This window comes from Betta splendens, chromosome 13 (genome assembly GCF_900634795.4).
Source record: "Betta splendens chromosome 13, fBetSpl5.4, whole genome shotgun sequence".
Lineage (NCBI taxonomy): Eukaryota > Metazoa > Chordata > Actinopteri > Anabantiformes > Osphronemidae > Betta > Betta splendens.
The window spans coordinates 19,257,080-19,284,861 of NC_040893.2; the positions used below are offsets into that span (position 1 = coordinate 19,257,080).

The 27,782-nt window shown below is 44.2% G+C and overlaps 1 protein-coding gene and 1 long non-coding RNA gene across 2 annotated transcripts; both read left to right on the top strand.

The window, feature by feature from the left end:
- Positions 1-487: 487 nt before the first annotated feature.
- On the top strand, positions 488-27,180 carry tyw1 (tRNA-yW synthesizing protein 1 homolog (S. cerevisiae)). Its single transcript, XM_029171316.3, has 16 exons — positions 488-653; positions 953-1,077; positions 1,231-1,359; positions 1,651-1,752; positions 2,901-3,095; positions 3,214-3,492; positions 4,620-4,739; positions 8,574-8,661; positions 11,065-11,117; positions 11,206-11,324; positions 12,245-12,354; positions 14,585-14,762; positions 16,306-16,441; positions 18,347-18,457; positions 23,252-23,419; positions 25,936-27,180. Exons 1-16 carry the CDS (start codon positions 590-592, stop codon positions 26,155-26,157), a joined length of 2,199 nt encoding a protein of 732 aa, XP_029027149.1. The 5' UTR covers positions 488-589; the 3' UTR covers positions 26,158-27,180.
- On the top strand, positions 4,746-8,566 carry LOC129604990 (uncharacterized). The gene is made up of 3 exons (XR_008696417.1): positions 4,746-6,782; positions 6,975-7,335; positions 7,597-8,566. It is a non-coding gene; the product is annotated as an uncharacterized LOC129604990 (long non-coding RNA).
- Positions 27,181-27,782: the final 602 nt, after the last annotated feature.

Sequence of the window (27,782 nt, forward strand, 5' to 3'; positions counted from 1 at the left end):
GGTTCCGCGCGCTTTTATTTTAGAAAATAAATCGTAAAGGGTATGAACTGGTACTTTTTTATGCGATGCAATGTATTTTACCAGTTTTACGTGTAATTTACTTTAGTAACAAGTTTGGTCAAATTTATATGTTTTGGATAGTTTCATCGTGGCCGTTTTATTCAGATAACCCCTGTGAGCACAGGGTGGCGCCAAACACACTGACAACTTTATAAAAAAAAATTACATTTTCGACAGTGTAGGAACACTGAAAAACCTATTACTGTCTATGGATAAATGTAAAGTCCTCCCAAATTAGACGTCATCTTTATAAATACGTGCTGCAAATGTAAAGAATTGTTCCATTTAAGAATAAATAAAAGACGAAATCAAGAGTTCAGAGATAAAATGTGGTGGAGACATCCATTTTGATAAATGTGTATATGTACTTTACTTCAACGATTTAAGTACTCTACTAAGTAAACAGTCTATAGCCTGTCGCCAAACAACAAAATAACTACACTACCCAGGATTCTCGGCGGTCCAACAACATGGTCGCTTAGAGAACCCGGTGCTGAGGACTGTGTATTTTCATGTATAGTTTGCAGTCATGTTGTGCTTCTTAGTAATTGTTTTGCTTTTTATAAGTCGTGTCGCCACATTGGATATTAAAGGTAAGTTTGTTATGGTTGTTTTCGACTTCTGATACTTCTTTTACGTCACATTTTAGCTACACGTGCTAACATTGCTAGCTAACATGCTTTGCTAACCTTTACTGGCAGCAGGTGAGACGGTTAAAGTTTTATTTACGCTGTTACTTGTTCCAAAATTAGAATTAACAAGTATCTGGCAAAACATTGCTGTGCTGTATTTGCATTAATTCAGGTAACGCTTGTTAAATGTGAGCTCATTTAGTCTCACATGTCTGAACACACAGGACCAAGTTGTCTGATGTATTTATTCTACTCTCCAGTCTCACAGGGGGATCACAGCGCCAGTGAAAAATATTTAATGTCAATATGGCACAACAGGGTGTACGTGTATACAGCTGCTGCCCTTTTCTTTGGGCTTTGGTTTGCACTGAAAACAATAAAGCGGGTGAGTTGAAGCCTTTTTTCTAAGTAGCGTGGTTCATTTTGTCTTTCTGGTGTGGATTTCTGTTATTTTAAGTAGCGTCTATTGCTTTTTTAAAATGTATTCTTAGGTGGGAAAATATTATTATTATTAACATTTTTTTTTAAATGTTCTCAGAAAAACTCCAAAGATGCCAGCCCTTCAGTCTACAAGGCTGTAAAGAACAATGGTCGCCCTGAGAGAGAAAGTGTGGTTCATGTTTCAGGAGCAAAAATCTTCTTTGGTTCCCAAACTGGAACAGCCAAGGTGAACTGCTGTTACTCATCCCCATTGGCTCATGATGTTGAAATCTAGACAATACATCATCTGCCTCAAGGCAAAATGTTCTTTTGAAGACAATGCTTGAGTCTAACAGAATTTCTTAGTGTTGCCTCTGTAATAATATAATAGTAATGCTGTTAATAAAACATAAGTAAGATTCCAGTTGCAATTATTTCACAACAATTGTATTTAGCCTCTGGAAATGGACTAACGCATAGTGAATGCAGCATTCTCAGATCTGGGACAACCATCAATCATGGCTCTTTATCTGTTCAGGCCTTTGCAAACGAGTTGTCCGCAGAGGTGAAAGCCCTGGGGATACCGGTTGAGGTGATTGACATGAAAGACTATGATCCAGATGATCAACTTGCTGATGAGGTAAGTGTTCTTTAACAGATAAATGCCTCTTTCAGAGTTGTTTTTAAATATCAAACTCCTAAATAATCAAACTAATTTGTTAGGAACTAATTAGTGCATAATGTAATTGCTGCAGCTGTTTTAAGAGGATAATCCTATGTTATAATGTGCTAAAAGGTTGCTCCAGGCTGGTAATTCAATCTCTAGAATGTTAGTTTGAGCTCGTTAAGACCTTACAACTTGTGCTTAAAGGCAAGGCTTCAGAATTAATGAATCATACCAGTGTTTCCTTTTAAATAATACGATGAGCTCCACATTGGCTTTGTTGAAGCTTATTCTTTGCTTTCATGTTCACTGATTTGATTCTTCAACCAACTGGCAGCGAGGACCAATATGTTGCACTAATAACTCTCAGCTGGGAAAAGATGGATTATTTTCATCAGTGCTCCCCTTTTTATGTTGTGGGCGCAGGCACCGTGTAGCGCATTGAGAGATGAATAGGGGATTGGTTGGCTGGTGCACAGCAGGAAAGAGAATAGACATTTATTCAGCATGACAGTGACACAGTTCTGGGTAATGAAAAACCTCTACAAGAGAAATGAGCACAGCACGACCAAAAAGTCAGTGTTTGTTTGACAACTTAGACATGCGACAGGACAGCTGCCCTGTCATAAAGGAAAAAAAAAAAGATTTTCTCTGCTTTTAATAAATTATTGTTGTCATTTACAAAAAAACAGTTAAAATACTTAATTACTTTTTTTAGGACCTGTAATATGTTAAATAGACTTTAGTGGTGTACTCTGTTAATCTCAAGGACAAGTTAGCGTCAGTTAGTCAGATGTGTGCAATTCCTTCTCAAAGTATGCCGTTGCCTTAGATTAGTATAGTTTACTCAAGCACCCGTTTGCTTTAGAAGATTAGTGTTTCTTGGCCTTGTCTTGTAGCAGCTGTTAAAGTTTCATACATTTGGTTCATTATGATGATGTAAAATTCAAAATTGAAATATTCAAAACATTTATTCTAAAAGTCCAAATTAGCATAATCATTTAATATCTTCGAAGTCTTGGTTACATTTTGTATTTACAGATTTTGTTTTTTTACTTTTTATTTTTACAAATAAATTTAGTTGCTTTGTTTCATTTGCCTTTTGTGTTTATTTCTCCCATTAGTGCACCAGCAAGTCGATCTGCGTGTTTCTTGTGGCCACATACACTGATGGTCAGCCCACGGAGAATGCGCAGTGGTTCTGCAAGTGGTTGGAAGAGGCATCCACGGACTTCAGATATGGAAAGACCTACCTCAAAGGCCTCAGATATGCAGTGTTTGGACTTGGCAACTCTTTCTATGTTGGACACTACAACACCGTAATAAACCTGATTAATTTACTATTTTGTTGTTGTTTATTTAAAATGATGCGCTGGGCAGTTGTAGCTCATGACTATAATCTGTGTCTAAGTCTGCCTTCATGTTTGCGTCTCTCAGGTGGGTAAAAATGTAGACAAGTGGCTTTGGATGCTGAGCGCCATGCGACTGATGACCAGGGGAGAGGGTGACTGTAATGTGGTTAAGAGCCGTAATGGGAGCATCCAGGCAGACTTCCTGGCCTGGAAGGTGAAGTTCCTGAAGCGCCTACAGTGCCTGGTCAAGGGAGAGAAGAAGAAGTGCAGCGGCAAATGTAAACATGGAGGCTCCTGCAAGAACAAGACGAAAGACAGAAAAGCGGAGGAAGGAGAGCAAGCAGCTCACAACAACAGCTCGGAGGTAATAATCGAGTTTACCTTCCTATATCACACCAAATAAAGGCAAACATTGCATCAGCAATTAAAGATCCAAATGTCAACTTAAGAAATCCAGTTATGATCAGATTGTGTGGGCCTGGAGCTGGATGCAATATTCTGTTTTTCATTTCATTGTTGGGTCCCAGCTGTTAAAGCCAGATGTAGTTTTTTGTACCAGTTTGTGCGTCACAGTGCTCAGTAATAGTTATATAACCTGACTCTTTATTGTTGAAATAACGTACAGTTAATTTTCATTGTCCTTGGTTAATCAGAATTTGAACACATTTGTGTGTTTATTATTAATAATTGATTGCTGTATAAAGATCCCAAAGAATAATACAGAAAAAAATCTTTGCTATAGCACTCCTTATCACTCTGTAACATTCAGTGTTGGATATCAGTGATCGTTGACGCCTGAGTAAACTCCAGGCTTGTCCATCTTGTGAATATAGGAAGCGAAGCAGTTGAGACCGTGCATAGCTAACATCCTATAGCTGAAGACACGTTTCCTCAGAAGTGTTCTTTAGATATTATAGCTGCTTTTTCCACGAGTGTGAAGTGGAATGGCTGCGCTAATGGCTTTTAATTTGTTGTCTGGACATTCGGCATCATGTCAACATATAAAATGAGCACTTTTATTTCACCATTCATTACAGATTTAACAAAGGGGGAGCTACAAACATGGGCACATTATGTGTACACACCAGCGTTGATAAGCTGTTGTCATGGCAGCGGGCCCCTCGGAGCCAACCCTGAGTGAGACTTCTTTCCCTCTGTCTGCAACACTCGGTGCACTCCGCAGAGGCGACATTAAGCCAGAACCAAGCCTAGCTTAGAACTGTCCAGGTTCAGCATGTCTGGGACTGTTCTACCGTCATGCACAATACAGGACACGCACCATCAAAATTCAGTGAAATGACACACTTAAATTGGCGCCCAACAGGAGGTCATGATGCAGAGTAAATGGTACCATATAGTTTCCCCTGCTGAACGCCAGGAAAGTTGAATCGATCCTGGTCTGAGCCATACGTTAAGCTCTTTGCGTTGGAGGATCATTTAAATTCCAGGTTTTCTCTCTTTCTCATGTTCTTTATTTTTTCTTTTTTTCAGGAGGATTTGATTGAGTCCAGCAGTGATGAGGAGTCTGGCCTGACAAATGAGAGACAAACTGGTTCTGTGGTTGACATGGAGGATCTGGGCAGCATAATGAACAGCGTGAAGAAAGCAAAGGTCAGGCTGCTTCCAGTAGCTTGTTGACAGAACGTCTGTGTCTCTGTAGCTTGGAAAGCTTGCTTTACAAGTATTTTAGCTGGTGTGGTGTCACAGTCACAAGCTTTTACACAACTGAGAGTTCATGTATTCTGTCTTCCTAGATAGACAGTGTTTGGCTGCCTGCTTCACAGGGGCCGGTTGCTGAGTCATTTCAAACTGAGGCTCCGATGCTGCCAGGTCTATTTCCAGAGTTTCCGTCTTAAGATCTATAAGTGGGCACCGTGGTGGCCTTAAAGCTTAGTCCAACATCAAGTGTAATGAGTAAAAAGAAGAAGCGATGTCGCTGGAGGAGAAGTAGCAGATGGGTTGAGAGACACCAGACCCCAGCAGGCGAGAAGCAGAGGCTTGTGTAATAGCAAGGACGCCCACTTCACAGACGGGTGAGGAATGAGTGACTCAAGGGAAAAAATGAGAAGGAAGAGCTCCAATTGGTCTGTTTATAGGCAGTGGTATACGAAGCACCAAGCAGGAATATACAGCAGGTGCTTAACATTTGAGACTTTCTTCAGTCACATCCAAAGTAAAGTCAGATCAGATCAAAGCTTTGCCCTCTGTCAGCCTTGTCTTCTGTTTGAGAGGTGTGAAATTATTTTGGGTTTATTTATTATAAGTCAAGGTGAGGACAGGACCACACCTTTCCCTCTGATGACAGGAGCCTCTCTGCTTCCTAAGCGTCCTTCACATGAGTGAATAGTACTGAATGATCTGCAACAGGGGGTCTGTGATTGTCAGGTTTGTCCTTGGTGGTGACATTAATATTACAGCGCATAGAGTGTGAGTTCTGGTCGTTGTCGACAGGTACCTTTTTATAAGGAGTGCACTGTTTATACATCGTCAAAGAGGATGTTAATGCTGGTGAATGCTGTGTCACCTCAGTGGGACAAGCCTGGATCCATTTTAAAAACCATCACCATCGTGTTCCTGTTGTCACGCTGTGATATTCTCCACTTGAGCACCATGCCACCTTTCAAATATAAATGATTAAGTTTAAATATGTTCATAAATAGTTTGTTCTCTTCTGATTTGTGTCTGTGGCATCAAATCAGTGCAGTTCTTTTCAAACAGTGTGTTGATATTACAGGTGTTTAGCCAAGCTGCAAATTAAGTGTGAACAAGGAAAGTCCCCTGACCAGAACATGTTACTTTTCTAATTTACATGGTCTGCCCCTGTTAATAAGCCATACTCCTGAATATAGTGTATGTTTCCCCACTCTGTGCTCATAAAGGTTCCATGAGTCTCTGTTTTGCCCACTTCAGACGCCCTTTATTTGAACATTGTGGAGGCTGTGTCTGCATGTCACCGCTAGGTGGCGATAGACTCCCAGTTGCAGGCAGCTGTGGTTGAATGAATGAATCTTTGGGCTTCAGAGCAGCAACATTGACATAATTTACAAAGCTATCCGCTAAAATGCCAAAAAATCATGGACTCAAATTAATTCCCAGCTTCAGTAAAAGGAAGTGTGTGTGGATCCCATTCCATTTTCACTTAAATCAAAATTAAACATTTATTACTGCAGCTTTAATATATATGGCCTTAAGAAACAGATATGAGGTACACTGACTTATGGGTTAAATAATGACTCCACCAACATAAATGGATTGTGTGTATTAAGCAACAGAACCATCTTTTGATTTTTTGAGGTTTTATATATATTTTTTATATCTTCTGCTCCTCTGTCTCTCTCTGCCTCTTCTTCCACATAATCGTTTGTTGATCGCCCTATTAGCCGTTTGCTCTTTGCTATCTGCCTGAATCGGCCCCGTTATGTGTCATGGCTCCATAACACGCGGTGCTGTGAAATGTCCCACTTCTTGGTTCACACAGGCCGGAGCATGACTGGAGGTCTGTGAGCTCTCAAGCGAGGGGAAAGCTGAGCAGTCGGAACCAGAGACCGGGCCAGATGAATTTTTAGGGCTGCACACAAACACCGCAGGGACAGATTGATGCACTGTTGGCTGCATGTTGCATACGCCACTGAAATATTCCATGTCATGGACCCAGTAAGCAAATGTGGTTTAAATTGTGGGTTACAGAATTTTATAAATGTATCTATTATGTCGGATCCTTTGACGTCATTGACGAGACAATGTTTGTGTGTTACTGTATCCCCACACATTTACATTCACGTTTAATTGTCAGACTGGTCCTAATGGAGTTGTACCTGTAGGTGCAACGTGACCGTAGACGTGTAGGTGCAACGTGACCGTAGACGTGTTGTCGGCAGGAGGTTTGTTCAGGAGACTTCAGTTCATGCTAAATGAACGAAGCGCATCAAGGTCACGTGTATTTTTCTGTTGTGTGTTTTCCCTGGATATTATTCACATCAGATATTTTGATAAATGGGATCAGTATTATGTAGCACATAAACAAGTCCAACCCCATTAGTAGTGCAGCTAAATGGTTAATGTTCTCAAAGTGAGTCGTCCTAATGTGGTGTTTTCTCCAGAATCCAATCATTCATTATTCGAATGAAATGGAGAGAAGCTGTAAATCCTCCAGAACACAGCCAAACAAAACTCTGAACACGTCAGCTGTGATGGTTTAAGGTTCATGGTGAGTTTTAGTTTTCTGACACACAACTGTTGGTTTATTCTAATTGTTGGTGTAGCTGTAAAAACCAGCTCTGCATGTACTGTACAAACAGCGGATAGACACAATTAGTGATTTGTAGCGTAAAGTGGGTATAGTCGATAGTTACTTTCAAAGTGAAGTTCAAAGGCAACAGAAAAGACTCACTGGGAAATAATTGGAAAGATGGAAGAGACAGAAATATGGATCTTTGATATTTGTAACTTTAAATTGACTGTCTGTCAGCCTGCCTCGGCTGGAGCTCGTCGGGGTCGTCCTCCACGGCATTTCCAGCCAGGCAGCAGTAGATGGTGAGATGGGGTTCGTCTCCCCTCGGCGACGCGCACCGGAACCAGTGAAGAGCTGCAGCGTCTCAGGAATCCACTCGTGAGCATTCGTCAGCGTTTGCTGACAGTATCAGCCCCTTAGGAGCGGCGCTGTACTGAGGAGGTTCCACGTGCAGCCCGTAGTCAGAGGAAATGGATGCGGTGCAGTAATTGGGTGGATCTGTCACTGGACGTGGTTGATGTCAAAGTCAGCTTTGAGAAGTTCCTGTTCTCATGAACAACTTTTCCAACAGGACGTGATCAATGTTCTGCAAACAGCATCTGAGATATTTAATATACACATAAATGCTGTAGTTGATGATGTAATTGAGGCCTGTAGGACGTTGTTAATCTCTCAAATAGGCTGCAGACAAACTAGCAGCTGTGAAAAGCAGTCTCCTGTAGTTTAATGGAGTTTTTTTTTTAACCCTTCTGTCCAGATGGGCGGATGCTGTTGCCTGCCCCTTATTTGTCGCTGAGGTGCTTTCAGAGCTTTGATCTCGCATCCATCGGGTGTTTAATCACCATTGGCAGTTTAGGCAGCTTTATCCGATCGCAGTGACACTGATGATTAATGGACGGCGACGGGGCCGTGTCCCTCACATTCCTGTTTGTCAGCGTTCCTTTGTAGACAAAGTCCCTTGAATGTCACCCACTTACTTGTTGTGTGATGAAATTAGCAGAGGAATTATGAAGTGGTGACAGGATGCTTGTTGTATTTTAATAACACTTGCACCTTGTCAACAGACACTAATAGAGAGAACATGACAGACGAGAGGACGCTCATGTGTTATTAAGTGTTTTTCTTCTTCACGAACTGGAAAAGAAATGAGTCTGAGAGAATCATTAGTTTCACCCATGTAACGAATATCTAAAGGAGTTTGTTGTGTTCCACAGAGTAAAGAAGACGGAGTCAGGACTGAAGATGAAGCGGAAGAGAGAGAGATGATCACCTCGTCCCTCAGAGAAGCTCTCACAAAGCAAGGTGAGGTGAAAAGGAGACGTGGATGTAGCTGAAAAAAGTCACTGATTAATGAGATTCCTGTGACAGCGCTTCAGTTTAAAGTCAAATCATCCATAAATTCTGTTTCCAAAAGCGACATCTGCTGCATGTCACTGGTGGCTGTGATGCCGTCGTCACACGTAGCGGCAGTACATTAAACAGCTGCTTGTCAGCATCGACCTTGCTGCTTCCTCAAAGGGAGCAGAGTTGTAGTTAACTCTTAAATGGTGAATAATGGATTGTATGTCTATAAACAGGCACGTATTGCACTGTGTTAGTATTTGCTTGTTCTATAACTGCTATTGCTGCAGGTGTCCAGCTACTTCTGGTACCTACACTAACAGTAGAGCTGATTCTGAAGCAGCTCTGGGTCTTCTCTGTGCTGGTAGGTCTCGTGCTGACATGAAGCCGGTCAGAGGTGCTGCGTGGAAAGTGTGAAGCTGGGGAGTGTTTGTTGTCTAAGAGCAGTAAATGATGCAGTGCGGCCCTGTTACCCTGCGCGCCTGCTCCTCTCCTCAGGGTGCAGTACAAAGACTTTCACTCCTCTCCTCCCACTCTGAACCTCAGAAAACACCTAGCAGAGACTTAAAGCTCTGTGTTGAGCGTATTCATCTGCCCAAAGTGGATGTAAGTTTATTTCTTGGCTGAACAGGCTTCTTGTTGAATCCAGTATTTTTATCTTAATTGTAGGATGGTGGAAAATGACGTGCTCATAGCTGAGGCATGATACTATTGTAAATGCATTCAGAGCCTGTTTGTTATCAGCCAGCTCCCCATGGTTGCTTACACAACACTTTATAAATAGCCTTCTCTCCATTTGACCAAATGTTGACCCATTTTATGGTCTTTATGTTGGCATCGCTACAGTCAGGCCTGGTGCACACTTTGCTTTATTTGGAGTGTGATGAAGGTTTGGGCTGTGTTGTAACGGACCCGGGTCTCTGGAGGCTCTCCTCCATCGCCTCTTTCTGGCATGACATGGATGCAAAAGTCACACAGCAACTGAAACGCTCCTGGTTTGGATATAAAGCTGCACATTTAGGAGGTAGCTCAACTAATGAGAGAGAGAGAGAGATTTTAAAGAGTGCCCTTTAAAAGGTCATTATGAAAAAACGTCAGTTGCTTTTAAAACTGAACAACTTGAAATACTATTAGTAGTTGTTCTAAACTTTTAAACATGGATCTGAGCACAGACACAAACGTTTTAATTAGGGTTGTGGATGAACTGGTGAACAGTACCTTCACTGTCTCATAGTGATGCCTTGTACGTCGATGTAGGATTAGTTATAGCTCACGTTGGACGTTATCGGCAGATGCCTCGTCAGATTTTAGACAAAGTGTGTGTCTGTCTTCAGTTTTACATGACCTTTGACGCACAAGACATTAGAAAATCAGTTTATCTAATGAACCAGAGGATCAAAGTCATTAATAATTGAACTGTTATCAGATCCAGCTGTTCTCTGTACAACCTCGTAGTGACCTGGTGTTGTTGCTGGGGGAAAGGTTAGAGGATGTTGATGATGGATTCTAGGATTTCTAGGTTTTTTTATGATTTCTAGGAGGAACCACAATTTGATGCTAGTCAGCATGTTTCTGTTTCAAAGCGAGAACAAGCTCAGTGAACTTTAATGTAGCAGGAAAACAACGATTAATTCAGTTTGTGTTCTGTGTTTTCTGCTTATCAAAGGCAAATCTTTGATTCATGGCAAGCTGCTACACTCAGGTGCTGAATCACAGATCATTACAAATGTATTCACCAGTGGCCCTGATGAATAAAATTTGTCTTTGACTCATCCAGCATCAAACCATAAATCTCTTGACACGGGGAGAGACACTGGCTCCGGCTTCCTCTCTGGTTTTAATGGCATATTTCCTCCATGCAATTCCAAACCAAAAAGTTTATGATCTGACCTCCGCTCTGACGCCAACTAGACTCAGACTGGCTCAACTAGAAAGAGGTTTAGGGCCTAAAGTCTTCTTGGTTTACTTCGGTTACTTCCATCCCCAGCATCACATTCTGCGGTTTCTTGAGCAGATGTTGTGATGCAGATAAAATAGTTTTCCCTCAGACTGAAACAGAAGCAGACAGAGGCTCACCCAGATCAGGCCCGGCCGCTGTGAGGCAGTGGTAATGAAAGTGGAAAGAAAGGCAGAGCTGTGTGGAAAGTAGATTTCAAGCTCTTGATCTCCCCCTTTGTGCAGAGAGAGAATTTGAACACTGTGATGTGCCCTTGAGCAGCCACGAGTCACTTCATTGGAGACGTTCAGCGTCTTATAGGAAATGACAGAGTTGCAGTTTTATTGATAAACCATTTATAGAAAGTCTCTCTTGGTTTTGGGAGATTGTGTTTTCCTGATTGAAGCCTTGTTCATTGTTCTTTGTAGGTTATAAGCTGATTGGAAGTCACTCAGGAGTGAAGCTTTGTCGATGGACCAAGGTGACGACATGTGCCTTTACTAAATGCAGACCGTTTCTCAGGCGGAATGTCGTAACAATGACACATCCTTGTTGTTTGTGTTGTCCAGTCCATGCTGCGAGGCCGAGGCGGCTGCTACAAGCACACGTTCTACGGCATCGAGTCCCACCGATGCATGGAAACCACCCCCAGCCTCGCCTGCGCCAACAAGTGTGTGTTCTGCTGGAGGTAGGAACCTGAAGAGCGCAGTGACAAACAAACATGACTAAAAAAGCAGATCCGTGTATTCGGATATTTGGGGCCGATTCTAATCATATTGCACCTTAAACACACCTTAAACTGGAGACATTTCATTAAATTAATTTCAAAGGCTCACTTTTATTATCAGCTGATCCAGGGCAGCGGCACCGCAGCTCTCAGTAATGGGCTGTGCTTTCCCTCCTATTGTACTCACCAAACTCCCTGTTCATCCAGAGCCGCGATCTCACTGTGGCAAACAAGTTAATGATGTATGTGCAGGAGTCTCCTGGCAGAACTGTGAAGCCTGAAGGTAGGCAGTGATTCAAACTGACGGGTGAGAGATCCGGCCTCTTTCTCCCCTCGAGAGGCGGCGAGCGCTGAAAGGTCGCTGTCAGAGCGCGTTGTCACCACGGATCTGCCCGTCGCTCTCAGAGCAGCGTGTGGGACGACGGCAGGAAGCAGTTCCAGGACGCAGATGCTTTGCTGCAGCTGTCCTTGCCGTCCCCCCCATCTTTAGCAACAGGTGCAATCAGATGTGTGATGTGAGCGTATGCATATGCATGCGACAGATTGTCTGAAATTCGCCGTGCCTCCGGATTTGTTGTTGCACCTACACATCACGCTGAAGGTGATAATGACACCCGAAGGAGGTGTGGAGTAAGATGCTTCCTTTCATTTAAAGATGAGGAGACTCAGCTTTTATAATTTATGTTCATTTAGTGCCTACATTTGTAGCCAGGTTTCGCCCGATGGGACAGATTCCCCTCTGAGTCTAGTGAAATATGTTCCAAACGCTGTTGCAGTAAACGGCTGCTGCCCTGCAGCCGTACTTCAGCCGGCTGGAAACAGTCCTCCGGCCGCAGGACGCCTGCTCACGCCTCTTTGTGTCTCTCTCCCCTCAAACTTAGACATCACACAAACCCAGTGGGCACCGAGTGGCGCTGGAAGATGGACCCTGCTGGAAAAATCCTACAGGACGCCCTGGAGAAGCACCAGAACATGATCCGGCAGTTCCGAGGTCAGCGCCGGCCCCGCAGCAACAGCAGCAACAGCGCAAATCAGTGCTGCGGCTTCGCTGTAGTGTAATTTCTACTCCTGGCAGCTGCTGTGTTGTTTTCATTGCTGCCAGCGTTGGCTGACGACGACTGGTTGGCTGCACGGAGCTCGGCCCAAACGGATCCAAACGGATCCTGGTGGTCATCCGTGGGCAAAACAAGGCAGTGACACATTTATTAAAGGGATTAATTAACACTTAAGAATAAAAAGCTCAGTTTCCCAAAGCCTACGTGATGCAAAAGCAGGCGTCTGTTGGTAAAACAGAGATACTGATTTAATTTCTAAACCAAATTATTTCAGCGTTAAATGGTTTCCTGTTTGCAGTAAGTCTTTGCATTGTGTTTTTTATTTGCTTTCAGTTTGTCGCTGCCAAAGGCAGATTAAATCTGCTCATGAGTTCACACGAATGCTGCAAAGTGAAGTTGAGTTTAGTGACGAGTCTGTGGCCGTCCAGTCAGTTGAGACCTGTGAGACCCCAACACAACGAAGCCTGACGCGTCCCCCTGGAGCTAGATTCACATGCACCTTCTTCCAAATGTTCCTCAGAACTGGCGTGGTCCTGAGTCTTTAACCTCAAAGCTGCTGCTGATCCCATTATTAAACAGCAAATCTATTGTACTCAGGAAACCATGTAGAAGCCAAAGCTCGGAGCTTTTCAGACAGCTCTTCTTCAAAGCATCACTTTATGGCTAATGCGATTCTCAGAGCAGTCGTTTGTGATGTTTTATAATGCACTTCAGTGCTGATGTGTTTATAATGGAACAATCGCGCACACACACTTATGCAGTAAATTGGTTTATGGTTTACTTAAATTAAAAGGCTCCATTTGATGCTGAGGTTTCAGTTGCAGACAATAGAGGCGTACGTTCCAGCCGCTTTAACGAAGCACAGCTTTGAGATTCTACAGCAAAACTATAGCCTGGTTTGTCATTATCTGTAATTTTCTTTGCACTTGCATTATTGGCTGCCTTCGGCTTCGTTTTAGTTTTGGGAGTGACACATTTTATGAAGCCTTGTTCAATGACTTTTCATTGAGGCAGCGCCTCTGAACCTCTCCATGTGATTAAACACAGTGATTCTGCTCTGACTGCCTGATGATCTACTGGACAAAATGCCTCAAAATCACCAAAAACTAAAAACTAAGTACTTTGCTGTGGAAATCCAACTCAGAACAATATGACCACATACGTGTGCTCTGTGTGTGATTGTTACCTTAAAGACTCAAAGTGGTTTCTCCCTGGTGTGATTTACTTTTAGTTCCTTCTGTTTAATCTTGGTGGATGCTGTGAAAAGATAAGACATGCTTAAGGATAATTCATGCTATAAATTTTTAGAACCTGAAGTAGAGCCTTGTTTAAAAGCTTGTTTAAAAGCCTGAACGTGGCGGTGTGTGATTAGACGGGTTCTTGAAACACTGCTGAGCCTGGATGCGGCGTCTGACAGGTAGTTTGCTTATTTTATCATGTGTTTTGTATTTTGCCCTTCATGCTGACCTTCCTGCATCAGTATCAGTCATGATAGATTCCACGTAGAGCTGGAGTTTATTGCTGTGCAGAAGAAGCATGAGGTTGTTGGTTTTTTTGGTTGTAATTATGAAATACAGATTTCAGGTGATAGTTCATGTCACAAGAGTCTTTACTGTGAAGAAGTGATGCTGTCAGCTGTGTGGCAACAGGAGCCCAGAGACGTATGTGTTGAGAGCAGCACAACTTTAATGCACCTGATGTGATATCGGAGCCCTGTAAAGCGCCGTCTTTTGCTCTTTTACTGAGCTGTAACGCGTCCTGGGCACAGATGGGCTGCTTAATGTCTATGCAGCAGTCGTGAGATGTAATTTGTCCGTGAAAGGTGGAAAAGTAACTGTTTCATCGCTTCAACCCTAAAAATGTTGCTATGTTCTCGATAATTCATAAAGCTTTGAAAAGCACATGAAGGCAACAGGCCAGGATTTTACTTAAAGATTCACTGTCAGTAAATCACATTCGCTGTAGCTAAAGCTGTGTCCCAGTAAATCCACATGATGGTCTTTTCCTCCCGTGTATCTTTTGATTTTTCGTGTTTTTGTTTGTCCATTAACGTTTACCTGATAGTGAATCTATAAAACTGTTCTTGAACAGATGAGTAAACTACAGATCCTACATAGGTGTACATGTTTGATGTAGACCTAACTGTGAGCCTCTGTCCCTCTCCAGGCGTTCCTGGAGTGAAGCCGGAGCGCTACGAGGAGGGTTTGGCCGTCAAGCACTGCGCCCTCTCCCTGGTGGGTGAGCCAATCATGTACCCTGAAATCAACACCTTCATCCGCCTCCTCCACTCCCACCGCATCTCCAGCTTCCTCGTCACCAACGCACAGTTCCCACAGGAGATCAGGTGGGGGCAGAACGCACACCGCCGGTGTCTTTGTCACAGCAGCCGCTCTGCTTTGGCTGCAGTGTTTATGATCCTAGTCTCTGGTGTGTGTTTAGTCCTTCACTTCAAAAGCTGCTGTCTTTTGAGGTCTGAGAGGATGAGCTGGAAAGTAAGAAGCTGCTCGTAGTGCAGAGGAAGAAATCAACAAAAGATCATTATTTAAACTGTCCAGAGCTCCGAGCAGCGTGGTTCGGGTGGAGTATGAAACCTGGCAACCCACCACTGTGTGCTGCTCAGATCAGAGCCCAAGGGCTCAAGTATGTGTCTTCTATCACGACTGCTGGCTCCTAATCTGCAGCATTTTATCACTGAACTTGATTGAAAGAAGAAGCAGGCTGCTGTTGGGAGGCGCTGCCACAGACTCAACCACTGATTGTTCTCTTTATGACCCCTCTCAAATGTTGCATTGCAAATTGAAACACCGTGAAACGTTTAGTTTGGGGAACAAGGGAGAAGGAATGCGGTCAGAACAGGAATGGGATTTAAAACGGATATAAGGGTGTTTTTAATTCTAATAAAATTTAATCAAAATAAATAAATGACATTTGATACATGTCTGCACTCGTTGTGATGTTTAAAGGTACAATAATATTTACTCTGCCCTTTTTCTCACCATCTAAACTGACCTTAAAATGAAGCCTTTGCGTGTCTGGAAACGTCTGGAGGGATGCATGCCTCCATCAAGACGTGTGACATGTCAGTTAACTAACCTGTCACACTGACTCATCGTGTGGTTGAGGGTGGTGACAGCAGCCATCAGCTTCTCTTTTTCCTCTCTCTGCCTAAACCAACCGAGTCGAGGGTGATGTTTGAGTTGAGAGACTGAAATAAGAATGGTTTTCTGTCGTGCACAACCATTTTCATATTCTGCACTTGACCGACTACTGTAAAAGGCCGTAATTAGAGCAGCTTAAATATTTACTGTTGCCATGGTGAATTGTAGTAGTCGAAGAGCAGAGGCCTGTTTTAATCCAGCAGTGCTAGAAATATTCATGTAACATTAATGTAAAACAGCAGCAGCAAAACTGAAGGAGGGTTCATTAATTCCTTATCGAGCAGATTTAAATTTTTAAAATAGATTATAAAATATTTTAATCAAAGGCCAATTTACTCATTTAATTGATATTGTTGTTTGTTTTGATAATTAAAGACCCGTTTCTGGTAATTAGCCAATGGTTGGAGTTAACCAGGATTTTTATGTTCTTCTGTTCAAACCTTTAAGTGGAAGCTTCTCATCTGTCTCTGGGTGCTTATTTAGTAGTGAGCAGGTTAAAAAGAGGAGGTGATGGAGAGCAGCTCTGTGGTTAGATTTAAAGCACAAGTTCAGTGTTTGTTGCATGGAATTGAATCGCGATGAGAGAAGGAAGATGTGCCGAGTGATGCGTCTGAGCCCAAATCTCTTGGCTTCTCCTTCAAGAAAGACAGAAACTCACCTATGAGTGTTATGAAATTAGTCATTGCAGAAGGAGACTGAGACCAAAACCACATTGTCTGCACTTTGCAGGAGCCTCGTGCCAGTGACCCAGTTGTACGTGAGCGTGGACGCGAGCACCAAGGACAGTCTGAAGAAGATTGATCGGCCACTTTTCAAAGACTTCTGGCCACGTTTCCTGGACAGCCTTAAAGCCCTCGGAGAGAAGGTGAGCTGCCGGTTCTAGAGATCTGTCCTCACAGAGCTGCCTCCATTTAGTTTAAAGCAGAAGCAGCGGTCTGTGTGATGTGCATTATGTTGATCCTTAGAGACACTGAGAACAGAATGTGCTTTTGTATTTTTTAAACGAAATATCTTCACTAACTCACAGACTGCACTGTTCCTGCCTCCTGTGCAGACTCGTCATTGTTGTTTTGAGTGAATCAGAACAGCTGATTAAAGATGCTCCCCTGATTCAGTCCTCTGTTGCAGTAACAAATGGCAGAGAGCACTGTGCTCTTCTAACACGTTCTTCAGTTGGCTGGTGGCATCATTTATTTTTAATGCATTGGATAATGTCACTGTCCCACTGGATGGAACAAGGGTGATCATTTCTGTAAAGTGTGCGATGTCTGTCCCCTGCAGCAGTTTAATAACATCAGGCCTTTTCATCCTTGAGTCCTGCATCAGCTTGACTCAATCGATTTTCTGTTTCCTTACAAAACAAAAACAATAAAAGGGGAAAGAAATGCGCTGAAGTCCACAGGCAAACGACCTTGAGAAGGATGAGGGCTGCAAAGGCTTTCGCTGGGTGCCTCCATTACATGCATCTGTAATGGTGCAACTTCCTTGTTTAATGCTTCAGTAAACATTGGGCAAATTCATCACCACTCAAACTCACACCAGCTCACTGGAGACTGATTGTTGCACTTTGAGTGCCTGTGGATAATAATTTAACAGCTAACTGCACTAAGTAACTATCCAGTGCATCTGTTTATATTATTGTGAACCACAGTCATTTTCCTAAAACTTTGTGTCAAACATCTGAAATCAAACCTTCCTGTTACATTGCACTTCTTAATCCATGTTGGATGAGCATTCACGCAAGGATAAAATCAGATGAAGCGCACGTGTCTGTGCATATTTTATAAACGCAGTTAATATTTTATCTTTTGCATAACAAGTTTCCTGAGTAGAAACACCAGAACGGAGGCAGAGGCCTTGCAACACTTGATTAGATTAGTAGTCGCTGCACTTCTCGTGCACCTCGCTGTGACAGTATGGTTTGTCTGTGTGCAGCTTCCAATCTCCAAAAATAATGTCCCTGTGTTCTCGCCACTCCCTGTCACAGCTTTATATTCCTAAGTCTCCACATCCTGCTGGGCTCCAGCTCCATCTCTCCTAAGCGCTTATCCCTCTCTGTTCTGTTTGACAGCTCCCCCCGTCTCCTGGACCTGGCCTCCCTGCCAGTGCACCGGGGGACTGATCGAGTTGTGCCTCTGTGTCAGATCTAGAATAGAGACAGCTTGAAATACCTCACCTCCTCATTTCTACTGGCCAATTATCCCCTTCCCTACTGGGCTGAAGAGACTCAGTGTTATAGATAACCTTCCAGTGAGGGAGGGGAAATGATGGAGAGTGCTCTCTCTCCTCCCTTTGTCATCTGTTGGTTTCTGTGTATATTGTATTGTTCTCTTTCCTCACATTCACCTTCCTTCATCTTTAACCTGTCTTTTCTTGCCTTTCTCTCTGAATAAATCCTCTTTCTCCAACTGTACAGCAACAACAATAGCTCTAATCTGCACCGCTGCGCTCTGAGTGGAGCCTTTTAGTACTTTCATTCGCCAAGGGAAAGGCAGCAAAGCACATTCACATAATGTGAATATGACACTCCAGCATATTACTGATCCGGTAGATAGCGCAGAAAGACCCTTCAGCTCCACTGGTAATCATCCTTTGACTGCACCCAAAATACCAGCATCGAAATAAAGTCAGCAGAGATTATAATTATGATTGGCAGCTTGAACTATTGGTAGCTCTTACACGCATTTCTGGTTTATAACAGTGGCTAAGAAGCTGATAGAGATGTGCTTGGCCTCTTTGACGGAGCCTCGTGTCCTGTGTGTCTGTGCAGAGGCAGAGGACGGTTTACAGACTGACGCTGGTCAAGGCCTGGAACGTGGAGGAGATGCAGGCCTACTCTGAGCTCATTGCTTTGGGGCAGCCGGACTTCATTGAGGTCAAGGTAAGACTTCATCACTGACATCACTGACATTTGCTACTTGTCCTGAGCCACGGGGTGAATTTCCCCTTCATATTTATGACATATGACACGTTTGGTAAATGTGTCTGTGCCTGTTCACTCCCCACCAGGTGCTTCTTACGGATGCCATGTTTAGCATTTCCTACCTACGCGGCGTTAGAATGCCATATAAGAGCAGTAACGACGAGAATGTTGCAGCGCTCGTCCCAGCAGGCGGCAAAGAAGTAGAATTAAATGGCAATTTAATGAAGCATTTGGGTTTTATTAGTCAACAACACAAACCAACCTTGATGCTCCCAATGCAAACGAATCAGCAGCAACAAGCAGCTCAACAAACACACTATTAGCAAAGGACATATGGTTTCTAATGTTCACTCTATTCAACATGTCAAAGCATATTAATGCGTTTTATAGTTAGAATGTTTCACAGTTGTTGACGTGCAGAGAGTTTGTTTGTCTCATGAATTATTCATGGCTTTGATTTTGACTGGCCTCCTTCTGTTTACTGCTGTCTGTCACCTGTCATGTTCTGTGACTGCTCTACATGTTTTAGGTAGTGCATTTCTATGGATAGTCTCAGTACATTGGAAACGTTGGACTTTCCACCACACTGACCTTACTCCAGTCACTGGCAGGCTCAGTATTAATAGCAGCAGAGGGGGACACCTGGTGACAGCCTGAGAGGTGGTTGTCATAGTTACAAACTCTCCTGAATCGGCGTTCATTTTTCCTTCCATCACATCAAGGTTTGATCTCGGCAATAATACAAGCACACGCATTAGTTGTAGTATCAGTAATAACTGCTGACACTTCTACCTGCGAGTGAGTGACGGAAACATCTTGACCCTAATTTAAGAACATCTCTTTCAATGAGGCCGATCAGGCCCAGTTTGTTCTAATAGGCCTATTCTTGGTGCGCCTTTCCTTAATGAGGAGGGGGCTTCAGACCTGCATCCAATCAAAGTCTGCTGTGGTCTCTTTCAGGAGGTGAAAAGGTTTTGTTGGGATTAATTGAGCACTTTACAAGCAAGCAGCCTGAAAAGACTCAAAAATAGGAAATCAAAGAGGAATCGAAAGCGGAACGAGTCTTGCTCAGTATCACCTGTCTAACAAAGGCTTCAATAGACGTGGGGTCAACAGTAGCACCGGCTAATTCTAGACTGACAGTCGTTCATTCATGTGCAAATGACGCAATATTTCATCACAGGTTGGATTTAATTGAATGCTGTAATATGAGCTAGTTTTATTTGTCTTTGTAACTAATTCAGTTCTAAGCTCATCATGTTTGATTTACTCCCAGGCTTTTGTCTTTGGTCTCGTCATCTTTTATCTCGTACCTATTTTAAGTTAGCTCACACCTGTTTCTTCATATCCTTCATATCCATATCCTTGTTATCCTCCAGGTTTACTCTATGTACTAAAATCAGACTTCTTTTTGCTGTTGAGCTTCAAATCATGTTGTGTCACGACGTGGTCAGCCCTGATCTTTTTCTGTTTTTGGTTTGAACGGGGGATCTGCTTGTGTTGGCTCATGGCTGGCTTCACATGTTCTGCCATAAAGCAAACGATGCAGTGAAGGGTGTCACATACATAAGCTTAGCATGAGTGATGCACCTTCTCCCTGAGCTTCCCGACCTCTGGCCGCTCTCCACTGGGATCCACCTGCTGTTGGCTGTCAGATGTTCCTTCCTTTAACCTTCATTCGTCCAGGCAGTGATTGCTTCGCTGAATGCTCTTTATCTGTGGCAGCCTGCTCAGTTACACTGAATCACACCTGGGAATTGCCCAGCACAAGCAGACGGGACAGGTTTGGGGAGAAATGGCTTGTTCAAGGACAAGGTGAGAGAGGGAGAGTGGATGACAGATGATCCCTCATCCCGTTTACTCTCCCAACATCAGCTTACTGAAAGAAAAACAGCAGCAGCGCAGACAAAGGACAGCGTTCTGTAGTTTGTCTTTTGAAAACTTTGTCATTGCAGTAATTGAAGCACACATTTTGGCAGTTGTGGACTGAGCAGCTTGGTTCTGTGCTGAAAATGTAATTGCATCCTTCGATTTTATGACAAAAGTTTAGCCACCAGGTGCAAAGAACTAAAGTTTGAGCAGTGTCAAAAAAATGCAGCGGTGCACAAGTTTCCTGCTGGAGATAATGAGATGTAGCAGCCACCGGTGCAACGTGGTCTTCCTGCAGTCGGAGGCAAAACAGTCGTTCAGTGGTTCTGGTCTGACACCGGCTCATATTAACACTAACAAGGTCACACTCCCTCCATCAATCGTCCCCCTGGTCCTGCGAGTGTGGACGGAGACAAGCTGTCTTCATCTCGTCCGTCTGTCTCGTCACTTTCCATCAATTGTCCGTCCACTGAAATGTCTCCGTCCTTATTTGTCGACTTCAGCAAGAACAGTCTGAGCTGTGTGACACTTCAGTCTACAACCTTATCCTTTGGGATAGACAAACATCTGGCTTATAGAAACACAAATCCTGCTGACCACAGTCCACTGTGCTCATCACAGATGAGAGGCGCTCACTGTTATTTAGTGAATACCAGCCATGCAGATAATGAGGTCTAGATGGACAGAAAGTGACACGTGGGTCATTGTGTTAATTGTACAGTGATGACTTTAGCCTTGTCAAGAGAATCAAAGCATAATTGAAACCACCTCTAGCATGGAATGAGTCACTGGTGGAGTCTGACATGAATGTGTCCAATCTCATCTCTCAGGCTCATTTCCTTTTGCTTTCCTCTTTATTTTTGCCTTTGTCTCTGTTTCACTTCTTGTTCACTTATGGTTTGCACAGATGTGAAGACGTATTTCAGCAGCTGTGACAGGCTCACACGTCGCTATCCTCGCCTTCGTTCCTCTACATTAAGCAAATGGTACCTACTCGTGCTGTAAGCAGCGATCAACATGCTGAAAGCAAGTCTTCCGAGATGGAGCTTTTCGTCTGCTGTTAATGGATTAACTACAAACCTCTGGGCCTAAGTTGTTCCGAGACAATAGATAATGTAGTCGTCTGTATATGCTGCAGGGTTTCCTGGACTTTGTCCTTTGTGCGTATGAAACGAGCGTCCCGTTGCCGTCCCTGTTTCCATACGTTTTGTGAGGTGGCGTCCAGCTGAGAGACAACACGTCTGGTCCCATGTTTCAGAGTCTGACCTTCAGTTCAGGGCTCTTTCTTTCTGTCTCATCTGTAAATGACCCCCTCTGTCTCTCTTATCTCTCCTCCTCATCGTCCTTTCCTCAGCAGTAAAAGGCAGCTGATGAACCCATCTGCTCCTGAGCTTTGGGCAACTTATCGACTTCAGCATCATGAGCCCAATAATCAGTGTCCTCCAGGATGGACCTGTGTGAGTGAAATGGAACGAGTCACTTCATCATGTCAGCTGCTCTCAAACCAGTCGTCAGTGTTGATTGATCGTTAGCAGCTGCTGATGGGACTGACCTCTGTAGCGGAGACAACGTTGACTCTGAAATTTGATTGTATGTTTTGCCTCTATGCTCCAACATGTTCTGCCTATTCAGCTTCCACTGTAGCTGGATGTGATTTATCATCAGTGTCTGAACCACGTACCTGCCTCTAGAGCAAGGAAATGGCTCAGGAAACGATTTAAATGTACACGGATACATTTAGTCAGTGTGTTGTGGACGGTGGGGGGTCTGTGACATGCAGGGATCAGTGTGTGCTCAGGAAGATGCTCCCTGAGGTCCCTCAGTGATGCAGCACACGCGCTCCTTGTTTAAAAACACACCCATTCCTGGTGATTAATTCCTAGAGAGCTGATCTCTATTTAGCAGACCTACAGGCAAGGCTGATAGCGCCAAGGTCCCACATCAATTCCCTCCAGCCTCGAGCCGCACCCTTTCACGCTCCAACTTCCTAAGAGCTGTGCTGTTGTTGGTGAGTCGCATTTCCAAGTGGCCCTGCAAAACCGCTGCTGATGAACTACTGGGGAAATGTGGAGAAGCTCAGTGGGTGTTAATGGTTCTGTGGAAAGTGGTCTGGCGCTGACTAAGGGGTCAGCGTTGGCTCGGCCGCCTCGCCGCCAACATGAGGATCTGACCACAATCACAGCAGAGGCAGCGCATGAGCTGTGTACGAGGCAAAGGACGTTTCCAAGCAGACCCTTGGGTGTCATTATGACATCCAATAATCAGCTGAGGGCCGAGCTAATGAGACGAGGACCAGAGTGGACCCGGAGTCTCTGACGCCGTTATTTAACCTTCAGACTGGACGCACCCTGAATCCACCCCGCTTCATGTGTCTGAGCACTGATGCAGCTGCTGTACGGATGTTGGGAGGAGGTGCACATTCCCTCGCTACGCAAATGTCTCCCAGGAAGCAGGTGTTCTCCTCTCATCACCTGTAGCCACAGCTCAGATTTGCTGCTATTGATCAGAAAACATTTGTCTGCTCTTTTGATTTTGTGGCTTTTTACTTCCTTCCTCGTTTTTCAGCTTTGTCGTTTACTGGCGATAAAAAGCCATAGATGCTGCGTGAGCATCCATTTTAATCCATCATACACCACAGACTATGACAGTAAATATGTAGCGGTGGCTCCTTCTATTTTATTATATTAGTAACTTGAGGTTTGTGTTGTTCTTCAATTTAAGTCTGCCCTAAAACCTGGCTTATCACATGTCCATAACTTGTGTATACACAGTGTTCTGAGGTTTTCTTGCAGAGTCGCCCTTTTCAAAGGTCAGAGCACCGAGTTCCTGTGCAGCTCGGCGTTCGTCTGACCCGTTTCTGTTGATGTGCTCGCGTGTGTCCAGGGTGTGACGTACTGTGGGGAGAGCTCGGCCAGCAGCCTCACCATGGCAAACGTCCCCTGGCACCAGGAGGTGGTGGCCTTCGTCCAGCAGCTGGCTGACATGCTGCCTCAGTATGAGATCGCCTGCGAGCACGAGCACTCCAACTGCCTGCTCATCGCACACAGCAAGGTAAGGACCCGAGCAGAAGTCCCCTGCAATGTCTGATGGTTGATAAACCCAGAGATTAGATTAGAAACACTCATCTATTGATAATGAAAGTCTCTGTTGTTTGTTTCTATGTACGTGCTAATTTGGTAACAACAGCAGTCTGCTGGTAATTAATTGGGTGCAGCTCCCTGAACGTAGACGGTGGAGGCATCAGCATCCATTCACACATAATGAGTAACGTGAACCTGCTGATGCTTTTTATTTTAATACTTTGATGGTTTAGTCCTCGCTTTTCTTGTTCATATAATCTGTTCTCCCGCCTTTGTTTCAGATACGAGCAGTTGTGCTTAGAGTAGTGTTCAGTTGCTGGGTTCTGCCAAGGCAGCTGGACATCAATAATTAATAAATCATGATTAATTGCGATCTTGGCTCCGCTCAGCACACACGACTCCTTTATACACACAAACTCCTCCTCCTCATTCGCTGGAGCTTAGTTTCCTCAGGCTGCTCCCAGGTTTATTTACCTCTGGTGTCGGAGGAAGCCGCACGCTGGTAATTGTTTCTTCTGGAGAAAAGAAGCTCCGTAAACTCTCCTCACATTTAGACGTCCTTCATTTTATTCGTTCCATATTTCAGATGCAAGCAGGGACTCGCTCCCTGTCTCCACCTCCTTTTCTCTCTCCATCCTCGGCTCATCTCGTTTCCCAAACCAGCCTGACGTTAAACGCTCACCTTTAACCATCAGTCGGTTCTCACGTCCACACTCTCGTCATCTTCCACTTTCTGTCCATTCCATCTGTGGTTGGGCTTTTCCCACACTGTTGTTTGTCTGTGTTCCTACGTAAATGCTCACACATTAATGCACATTGTCTTAGTTTGTGCTTGTTGTTACGTTGATCTATTGCTGCAGAAGCGATGATGTTGAGCTTAAGAGAGGTGAGAGCGTCAGGGTGCTCACACCAACTCTGTTTGTTTTAATTATAAGTGGATCACCCACTAGAACCTCCAGTGTGATTGCCGCTGTATCAAGCGGCACACAGCCGTTTGACAGTGTCATCAATAATCCAGCAGCGCTTTGGACTCGGGGCATTTTCCCTGTTTCCCTGCGAGCGGAGACTTTGATGTTTTTCTGTTAAATGTCTTTGCCGTCCTGAATGTGCAGCACCGCCGCAGCAGGAAGCGAAGCTCCTGCAGGTTTTAATGTTAACTTACATAAGAGCGCAGTTCAAAATGCACAGCGGCCTCATTGTGTGCGTGTGTGTGTACACGGAGCCTGCAGAACTTGGACTTCCTGTTGAAAGTCGCTGCTGGTTTGTGCGTTGCTTCTTCTGTAGCAGAAAGCAGTGGAAGCGTCATCATTCGTTCCTTTCAGTCTCCCTTCTCTTCCTCTGCGTCTCTGCTTTTCTACCAGCTCTGTTTTATTTTTAGTCTTTGCTGTTTTTTTTATTTATGCATGGATCATATTTGAATTGTCATCGCCGGCCTCACAGACACTTTGGATGTGAATAAAGCCTGAAGCTGCCATGTTCCGTCTGCTTACAGTATCTGTAGTGACATCCTGTGTGTTTGGTTGGGGGTTCGTTCAGCATGAACCTGTTACAGGAGGAGCTGAGGGTGTGTCACTCTGAACAGATCGGCTCCCGTTCGGCTCCGGGTCGTTGGAAGCGCTGCTACGGCTCCGTTCTTGAAGACGCCTCCTGTTGCGCTCTGTGATGAAGCGTCCTAACATCCTCAGTGAAACCAACAGGTTTCCAAACAGCACAGCTTCCTTGTGTTGCTTAGAGACTGGAACTGTTTGTAGAGATGCTCGCTGAACAAATATCATCCTTTTCCATTACCAGAAACATTAACTCCCCAGAGACAGTTGTTGTTTTTTTCTCCCTTTTATCAGGCTGCGTTTCCAGCGTAGCTGCAGATTTTCTCTAATGGCCGATGCAAGTAAAGGCTGACATTCAGACACTGAGTGCTTCACGCTCAGTGGCCTCCTGCAGGTGAAGCCTTTCACTGCACTAATAAAGGTTAGATTACTTGTCCCAGTGACCGGTGGTTGAATCTTAGCTTGGTCCCAGCGCACACATGGACTCTGCAGCCATGAACCTGAAAGAGCTTTTAAATGCTAAAAGCACGTCGTCGTCCCCAGTGAGCACTCGGTGCCCGTTTTCCTCCTGTTACAGCTTATCTAAGAACCGAACCATACCCAGGAGTGAGCCCAAGCCACCAAAGAGCATTTTACGCATCACAACTACATTAGAGATGAAAGACGTGCACGCGTGTGTAACACAAGCTGCCTCCTGCTTCGTCTGCGGGGTCTTTACTTTTCCCTCTGTCTCCATCTTTGTTTCCCTTAAGATGGATGTGAGTTGGTGAATCCACAAACATTATGAAATAGTGATGAGCACAGCTTTGAAGTCCCATTATGCAGCTGTTCTTTGTAAATGAAAGCCTCCCAGCTGCTGATTCTAGTCAGAGTTATTGGGTATTTGTTGATGTTGGTCTAGTTGTAGTCTGTTGCTTTAACTCGTGTCTCATGCTCTCAGTTCAAGGTGGACGGCAGGTGGTGGACGTGGATCGACTACGAGCGCTTCCAGGAGCTGATCCAGGCTCACGAGGAGAGTGGAGGGCAGCAGAGCTTCTCAGCATTGGACTACATGGCCCAGACTCCCAGCTGGGCTCTGTTCGGAGCCACAGAGCAGGGCTTCGACCCCACCGACACGCGCTTTCAACGGCGCAACAAGACCAAAGACCTCTCAGGATGCTGATGGATGCGGACGACAGGGGAATGAGGAACGGAGGTTTTACCTGGAATAGTGAAGTTCAGTGTGGTTTGTCCGTCCACGGATTTAAACCTAAACTGTCTCTTAGTTTGTCTTTTTTCATTGTCCCGACCCTGAAGATCAGCCAAACCAGCAAAAATGTGATCTCACATATATTTTCTTTTTACACATTCTCTGCATATTTGCGTCCTACAGAGATCTTCAGTTTCCCTCTTTATTTACCTGTGTTCTTATAAGTGTCAGTGGGTTTAACCTCCTCATTGCATGGTCAAAGTTGGACCCGGTCAGAGTAGCTTCATCACCAGCCTCAGACGTGAACGTTATATCAGGACTAGTTTCTCGATGCTGCGTCCAGAGCAGCGGCACAGCTCCCTCTTAAGCCGGAGCGAGACCTTAGCATCATCTCGGCCGGGAGCTGCTCCTTCTCAGAGTCCTGCTCTCTGCTTCGTTGCTTTGTGTGTTTGTTGTTGTGCGTTTAATTTATTTAGTCCAGAGGCTGCACTGTTGGACTTGGTCACGTTTTGGGCGTTTAAGCACCAGTTTCAATATACATCTACATCTGTATCATCTACTCATGTGCTGCACTAAAGCTTTGTGATATTTTAGAAATCCCAGAAGCCGTGTTTTATTTGAATGTAATCCAGATGTTTCTTTTGATTTGTTCCAGGAGGAAACAGGTGTGAATCTGCTGCTGTAATAAAAGTGTTTGGAATAAACTTATTTGGTATTTTTGAGGAGCACATTCATGAGCAGTGGCACGTTGTTACACGTGTCTCCCTGTAATTCTGCTTGTTTTTTTCCCTTTGGTTTTAGTGTGAACAAAGTGGGATGTTGACATTTTCAGACTACAATAATAGTGGCAGGAGCTTTCTGGGCTGCACTTAAAGGCCGACAGTAAGTGAACAAGGACAGAGGAGGAAGTAAAGTTCAAAGCTGATGCAACAGTGGCTTCCATTGTTCTGCTTTAGCTTCATATGGATGTTTTATTAAAGAAACAGATGTATGGATTATTGTTGTAATAGCATCTATTTCATATTCAGTTATTTCATATCTCTGTTATAGTTTCTCATCTAGAAACCTCTGCAATGCTGAAAACGAGGTTTGCATGCTTTTTCCGTGACAAATTCAGATTTTGAGCAGGTGCAGAGCTGCAAGAGCATAATCTGACATGGCCTCTGCAAAGGTGGGACATTTGTTCCAGGTTTGGCTGCAATACAGTAAAAATAGAAGGTGCTTCATGGGACTCGCCAGTGGAAAATCCAACAGCCAGCTTCTGTGAAGACATTCCCGCAGACTTTCATTTAATGGAATGAGAGCTCGGTTCGGTTCTGTTGGTTCGGCTCGGTTTCGCAAACAAGCAGGAGGAATGTGTCCACTTTTCTTCTGACACCGATCACCTGCTGAGCATCACAAAACACGGGGCCTGAATGACATTATTAGTCCACAAGTGAATCCCCTTTGAACAGCGACTCTGCTAACGTGTGGTTGATCAGTTGTGCAGGAGAGTGAGAGGCAGTAAATCAGACAGAAACATGAATCACAGAAATGAGTGTTGAAGAGTGTGTGAGCGTGAAGCGTTCAGGAGGGAGATGTGCTGATTGCCTGCTGTG